The sequence below is a fragment of the Nansenia antarctica genome (genome assembly GCF_963989245.1).
Source record: "Nansenia antarctica genome assembly, chromosome: 2".
NCBI classification, from domain to species: Eukaryota; Metazoa; Chordata; class Actinopteri; order Argentiniformes; family Microstomatidae; genus Nansenia; species Nansenia antarctica.
Genome location: NC_137675.1, coordinates 44974165 through 44981664, shown reverse-complemented (window position 1 = coordinate 44981664; position 7500 = coordinate 44974165). Strand labels below are relative to the sequence as shown.

Here is a 7500-nt window from a genome sequence, read left to right as displayed (position 1 = left end):
CCTAACTGAAAAGATCGAGTAGTAATAATAAAAAGAAACAAAAAATAAATAAAATAAAGTATAGGGGCCTAATTCAGGTAGTGCTGGGGACACATGGGAAGGGGAGGGGGAGAGGGTTAACTGGTGAAGGAGAGCTTGAAGAGGTGGGGAGGGCGTTCCAGAGGGACGGGGCTGCAGCTGAAAAGGCCCTATCACCCAACCAATCATGTTCTCATGTAACTGTACCTTGTTCATTTGACACAAGAACAGCCGTGGGTGAGGTCATTTGACCCTGTGAGTAAATGTCTCTTTTTATACCTTTGCACTTGATCAAATTTCAGGACCCTCCTTTCATGACTTTCCCTAGATATATCAGCCAGTATCCTTACATTTTTCAAAACCACATCAGTATAAGCTAGGATAAAGCAATTTGTTTACAGTTTTTCTGTGTAGGAGGAAGGCTAATTTACAAGACGGCCGACTAGTGTTCGTTGTGTGTAAATAGCAGATTTCCATTGTAAAGACTATGGTCATTTGACCCCCAAGGCGGGTCTTATAGTAGGTAAAAAAGGCACGGCTGTCCTAGTGGTCTAGTTACAAGTCCCATAGTGGAGGTACCAGTCCTGTTGTCTGTGTGGGTCAGGTTCCATAGTGGAGGTACCAGTCCTGTTGTCTGTGTGGGTCAGGTTCCATAGTGGATGTACCAACCCTGTGTTCTGTGTGGGTCAGGTTCCATAGTGGATGTACCAACCCTGTGTTCTGTGTGGGTCAGGTTCCATAGTGGATGTACCAACCCTGTGTTCTGTGTGGGTCAGGTTCCATAGTGGATGTACCAACCCTGTGTTCTGGGTGGGTCAGGTTCCATAGTGGATGTACCAACCCTGTGTTCTGTGTGGGTCAGGTTCCATAGTGGATGTACCAACCCTGTGTTCTGTGTGGGTCAGGTTCCATAGTGGATGTACCAACCCTGTGTTCTGTGTGGGTCAGGTTCCGGAGGTTGTGCCACTACGTCTGCACGATGCGCTACTTTGAGATGACCATCCTGCTGGTGATCGCCATGAGCAGCATCGCTCTGGCTGCAGAGGACCCGGTCTGGCCCGAATCCCCCCGCAACAATGTGAGAATGGTTCAGTCCTCTAAACACACCACACACACACCCCTGTCTGTCCTTTATAATGGTTCAGTCCTTTAAACACAACACACACACCCCTGTCTGTCCTTTATAATGGTTTAGTCCACTAAACAGACCATAACACACCCCTGTCTATCCTTTACAATGGTCCAGTCCTCTAAACACACCACACACACACACCCGTCTGTCCTTTACAATGGTTTAGTCCTCTAAACACACCACACACACACATCCCTGTCTGTCCTTTATAATGGTTTATCCCTCTTTCCCTCAGACACAAACTAACTCCCTCCATCTCTCTCTGTCTATGTGTGTGTGTGTGTGTGTGTGTGTGTGTGTGTGTGTGTGTGTGTGTGTGTGTGTGTGTGTACGTGCATGTGTGCGCGTGCGTGTGCGTGTGTGTGTGTGTGTGTGTGTGTGTGTGTGCGTGCTTGTGTGTGTGTGTGTGTGTGTGTGTGTGTGTGTGTGTGAACAGGTTCTGCGCTACTTCGACTATGTCTTTACGGGAGTGTTCACCTTTGAGATGCTGATCAAGGTAAGGCACCCACCCACCCTCCCGGTTCTTTTAAGCCCATGATAGAGGCTCTCCCCTGGGCTTCCCACGTGGTAGGGGAACCCCCCCCCCCCTGGAGCTCTGGTCCCTCTTAGCCCCTTAGTGTGCTAGCTGCAGGGGAGGGAAACGTCAGAGGATGGGGCTCATTGTAAACGCGTGGAGCAGGACGAGTGTGTTTACAATCAGCCTGTCCTGCCATCTCTACCTCTACCAGCCTCTCCTGGTACATGGTTGTGTGTGTGACAGTAAGGTGAGCATTGCTGATGTTAACACCCGTTCTAACCCCTCTCTAACCTCCTCCCTCCCTCTACTCCTCCCCCTCTCCTTCTCCTCCCCTCTCTTTCTCTAACCTCCTCCCTCCCTCTACTCCTCCCCCTCTCCTTCTCCTCCCCTCTCTCTCTCTAACCTCCTCCCTCCCTCTACTCCTCCCCCTCTCCTTCTCCTCCCGTCTCTCTCTCTAACCTCCTCCCTCCCTCTACTCCTCCCCCTCTCTTTCTCCTCCCGTCTCTCTCTCTAACCTCCTCCCTCCCTCTACTCCTCCCCCTCTCTTTCTCCTCCCCTCTCTCTCTCTAACCTCCTCCCTCCCTCTTCTCCCCCCTCTTTCTCCTCCCCTCTCTCTCTAACCTCCTCCCTCTCCTCCTCCCCCCTCTTTCTCCTCCCCTCTCTCTCTCTAACCTCCTCCCCCTACTCCCCCCCCCCTCTCTCTCTCTCTCTCTTTCTTAGATGGTGGACCTAGGTCTGGTTTTGCACCAAGGTTCATATTTCCGGGACCTATGGAACATTCTGGACTTTATAGTGGTTAGTGGTGCTCTGGTGGCCTTCGCCTTCACGTAAGTGTCCCTTCTCCACCCCCCTCCCTCCCTCGCTCCCTCCCTCCCTCCTCTCCCCCCATCTCTCCCCTGCCACTGTGCCCCTACTGGCTAAAACACCACACTGCAGACTCACAGGCACCCTGGAGCGAGCACAGCATTGCTGTCTCTCTCTCTCTCTCTGTCTCTGTCTCTCTCTCTCTCTCTCTCTCTCTCTCTGTCTCTCTCTCTCTCTGCCTCTGTCTGTCTGTATGTCTCTCTCTGTCTCTCTCTGTCTCTCTGTCTCTGTCTGTCTCTCTCTGTCTCTCTCTCTCTGTCTCTCTCTCTCTGTCTCTCTGTCTCCATCTGTCTCTCTCTCTCTGTCTCTCTCTCTGTCTCTCTGTCTCTCTCTCTGTTTCCCTCTGTCTCTGTCTTTCTCTCTCTCTGTGTCTCTCTCTCTGTCTCTTTGTCTCTCTCTGTCTCTCTCTCTCTGTCTTTTTATCTTTTTGTCTCAGTCTGTCACCGCCTATCTGTCTGTCTGTGTCTGTCTTTCTGTCTCTGTCTCTGTTTCCCTCTGTCTCTGTCTCTCTCTCTCTCTCCCCTCTTCCTTTGTTCTGCTCTGTCTTTATGCTAATAAATAAACTACATGAGGCAAACACCTCTCTTAGCCTGACCCCCCCCTCTCCATCAGCCTTTCCTCCCCCCTTCCTTCAGCCCCTATCACCTTTCACAGCAGAGGCAGCCCCCCTCCCCCAACCCCCCTCCCTCCTCCTTTAGTACCACCCCATCTCCCCCAACCCCCATCCCTCCTCCTTTAGTACCACCCCATCTCCCCCAACCCCCCTCCCTCCTCCTTTAGTACCACCCCATCTCCCCCAACCCCCCTCCCTCCTCCTTTAGTACCACCCCATCTCCCCCAACCCCCCTCCCTCCTCCTTTAGTATCCCCCCCCCCCAACCCCCAGCCCCCCTCCCTCCTCCTCCAGTGCCCCCCCCTCCCCCAACCCACCTCCCTCCTCCTTTAGTACCACCCCCTCCCCCAACCCTCCTCCCTCCTCCTCCAGTGCCCCCCCCCCCCCCCCAGCCTGTGTTATTTCCGTGGGTGTGAGGACCAGCCCAGAGGCACCTGTAACCCTGTAAGTGGCCAGGCCTGTTCTGTTCTGGAGCTGACGACTGTCTCCCTCTCAGCCCCTGTCACACCCCCCCCCCCCACACCCCTGCTCCTGCCCTCTCCTCCCCCCCCCCCACCCTCGACGGACACAGGTATTTCAGTCCTCTTTCCTCTGCACGCCGACGACTGGGGCTATAGGGCTGGGGTGGGGCTGTAGGGCTGGGGTGGGGCTATAGGGCTGGGGCTATAGGGCTGGGGCTATAGGGCTGGGGCTATAGGGCTGAGGCTATAGGGGTGGGGCTATAGGGCTGGGGCTATAGGGGTGGGGCTATAGGGCTGGGGCTATAGGGGTGGGGCTATAGGGCTGGGGCTGTAGGGCTGGGGCTATAGGGGTGGGGCTATAGGGCTGGGGTGGGGCTATAGGGCCGGGGTGGGGCTATAGGGCTGGGGCTATAGGGGTGGGGCTATAGGGCCGGGGTGGGGCTATAGGGCCGGGGTGGGGCTATAGGGCTGGGGCTATAGGGCTGGGGCTATAGGGGTGGGGCTGTAGGGCTGGGGCTATAGGGCTGAGGCTATAGGGGTGGGGCTATAGGGCCGGGGTGGGGCTATAGGGCTGGGGCTATAGGGGTGGGGCTGTAGGGCTGGGGTGGGGCTATAGGGCTGGGGCTGTAGGGCTGGGGTGGGGCTATGGGGCTGGGGCTATAGGGGTGAGGCTATAGGGCTGGGGCTATAGGGCTGGGGCTATAGGGCTGGGGCTATAGGGCTGGGATTGGGGCTGGGGTAGAGTAGTTCATTGAATGGAAAGGGGATGGGATTTAGTTGGGTTAGTAAAAAAAGAAGATGGTTAATGGCCTACTGTTAACGGTAACAGATAAGTCTCCCCCAGGCCAGGGTCGGGTCTGTCATTGAAAAGTGAACGCAGGGGTAAGGACGTTCAAGGCGGAATGATCTAGTCTCACTGTAGGTTCCTGAGGGCGTGTGTACATCCTCCTCAGTCTGGCTCTCTGCTTCAGACAGGTGGTGGACGAACACCACACACACTTCTACCACGCCCAGGACTCTGTCACCACACACACGTCTACCACGCTAAAGACTCTGTCAATATTCAAATCAGAGACTCGGCATCGAAGTTATACAACCAATACAATCAAACCCCTCAGCAATTTGTGTCCATCTCTGAGGATTTGGAGAAGTAAGCGATTTAGAAACACATTTGCGTCGGGGCGACCGGGGGAGCATAAGGGGAGATACTGACGTATTGCGAATCTTACGGATCTTTTCAGATTTACAAGAAGTGCCTGGTCGGTTGGGTATTATGCAAATAGCTTTTCAAGTTTCATTAGCCTGTCGTATGTATATATATACTGTATATTGGACGTCACCTAAAGATGATTTTCTCTTCTAGGCTAGTTGATTTCTACCTTTGTTGAGATTGAGACAGTATGCACATACATGGGTCGCTTGGTATAAAGCTGTAAAACAAAGAGTTGTAACAATATTGATCTGAGCCTCTCCACACTAACCCTCTTACACTAGGCAGCTCCTGACAGAAGCCACAGAAATGTGACAGCAGCTGGTGGAAGCGGGAACAAGTCGTCAACCGAGCAAATGTTCAGACTTTTATTCAGAAAAATATTAATAAATGTCAACGCTGTTGAAAATCAATGACACACACGCTAGTCAACTAACACAGCTTGTTTTGTAGGCCTGCTAAGAATGTAAAGTAGTGTTATAGTTAACTAGGTAGCAGGGGGGGATTACTCACTGAATCCATTGCATCGCAAAGTTTTGGCTTGACTAGCGAGTGTGTCATTGATTTTCAACAACGTTGACATTTATTTACATTTTTCAGAATAAAGGTCTGAACATTTCGATTGGTTGCCGACTCGTTCCCGCTTTCACCAACTGCCGACTCATGAACTCAAGTCAGTTCAAGAAGTGACATGTCATTTATTCCAGTTCCCCTGAAATCGTAGAAATGCTTGATTTCATTCGGAAATGACTCCAAACTTGACATGACAAATCGGAAGCTCAGACTAAACCACGACATGACCGCAAACTTCACCGCGATGAAGTCACACGCAGACGTCTGTGGAGAGAGTTTGGCGCTCGTCTCAAAGCACCGCAGCACCTGGTGCCTGATTGAAGGTTCGGTCCGTGAATTCTCTGAATCCAAAATCCAAAATCCAAATTCACGGACCCCCCCCTCGATCCTAATGAGAGAGTCGAGAGTGAGGATGGTGTACACATACCCCTACAGACCTGAGATACCCCTATCCTGTACCTGCATACGACGAGAATGGGAATGGCTACAACTAACCAGAATGAACATGAGGCATACTATCATGAACCTATCATATAGCTCTCCTGTATGACTCTGAATGTCAGAAGATGACTTCACTCCGACTGGCATCCTCCCTGGCATGCAGTCCTCTGGGACAGCCCTTCCCCCTTTCTCTCTTGCTCCCTAAACCCTTGCTCACGTGTGCCCTAACAACAGCTCATTCGCTTAACTCCTGGCTTCTTAAGGTTTTGTAGTTTCTTAACAGTATTGTAGTTGGGAGGGAGGGAGGTGCGGGGTCGGGGGGGGATTGTAGCATGGAAGATGACTGTTACCCCCATGATGAAGGGATAGAAAGAACGGCCTGGCTTTACCCTGCACAGTATTCCCTCCCCCCTCCATCCCTCCTCACCGTATCGTTCTCCCTCCATCCATCCCTCCAGCCCTCCCGCCTTCCTTTCTCTGCTCTGTTTTTCCGGTCGAGAGAGACACGCTGTTCACCAATTTCTCCGAAATATCTTTCTCTCGTTCCTCCTCCTCCTCCTCCCTTTCTCCACCCCTGACAGAGGGAGGTAGGGGATAGGTGTCGGTCATTGTACCGCCGCCCACCCCGTCTCTTCAGATCGCTGGTCGTCATTGAGTCGAGGTGGGGGGGGGGCGACGACAAGAGACTATATTTGAGTATTGGGTTTTGCTCAAGGTAGATGTTGCCATTAGTCCACTGATCTAGGATCAGATTTCAGATGTCCATGACTCTTCTGCTTTAGTACGCTAAAGATAAATACTACTTGACTCTAGATCAGTCTGACCTGGGCAACCTCTACCAGCTCTTATTAGGACACAGCAAGAGTGTCTATATCCAGTGGCCAAGGCTCCAGGGTGGCTGTGGTGGCACCCTCTGTCTGTGGGACTGACCCATGACATGTGCGTGCCTCTGCCATGTTTATGTACGGTGTGTGTGTGTGTGTGTGTGTGTGTGTGTGTGTGTGTGTGTGTGTTGTGGTGACCACCACATAGACCCGGTAAACACACCACCCAGACAGGAGACAACACAGCGCTAAAGTTTCAAAACCGCCCACTGGACGTATTTATTTAGGAAAAAGAAGAGTTACGGAGAAAGCAAAAAAGGTCCAACTAAAACTCGCCTCCAGGCGGCTAACGGTGGAACTTAAGGTGCCTCTAGGGGAGGGCAAAAGGGTGGACTTAATTCCACTCGGGGGGACACTCCGGTGTCCCGTCTCCGAGCTCCGGGGGTTATTTGGGCAGAGGGGCTGGTCGCTCCGCTATCGGCAGGCGGGCTCGCGCTCTCCCTACTCCCGGCTCTCTCTTTGCTGTGGAGAAGAGGACATATAATTAGTTCCACCAGGCATTGTCATTATCCGCCGTACCACGGCCCTCACCCATACGCGTGTCGTCGCGTAGCCTCTCGCTTCCTTTCTGACGCCTCCGCCTCCGCTTTTCATTCCTCCACCCGTTCGCGTCGCAGGTGCTCCGCATTCCCTTAACGAGCCCCCGACCTGATGGAATGATGTGCACCAGCCGGGTGTGTTGGGCGTAGACTCCGTTAATGACACGGCCCCTTAATCTATGCGGCCGCTGTCCAGGGTTCTGAAGGCCATGTATACCCGGGGCTGCGTGCGGGTCACCACAGTGTATG

At 52.9% G+C, this 7500-nt stretch overlaps 1 protein-coding gene across 1 annotated transcript in view; it reads left to right on the top strand.

Annotated features, from left to right (window-relative positions):
• The window catches only part of LOC308150176 (voltage-dependent P/Q-type calcium channel subunit alpha-1A-like), a gene marked incomplete at both ends in the record, with an annotated part of 259861 nt that overhangs the window by 113827 nt on the left and 138534 nt on the right, over window positions 1-7500 (top strand). The window contains 3 exon segments of the mRNA XM_080523035.1: window positions 967-1096; window positions 1587-1646; window positions 2388-2494. Coding sequence (XP_080379161.1) covers window positions 967-1096; window positions 1587-1646; window positions 2388-2494 — 297 coding nt within the window.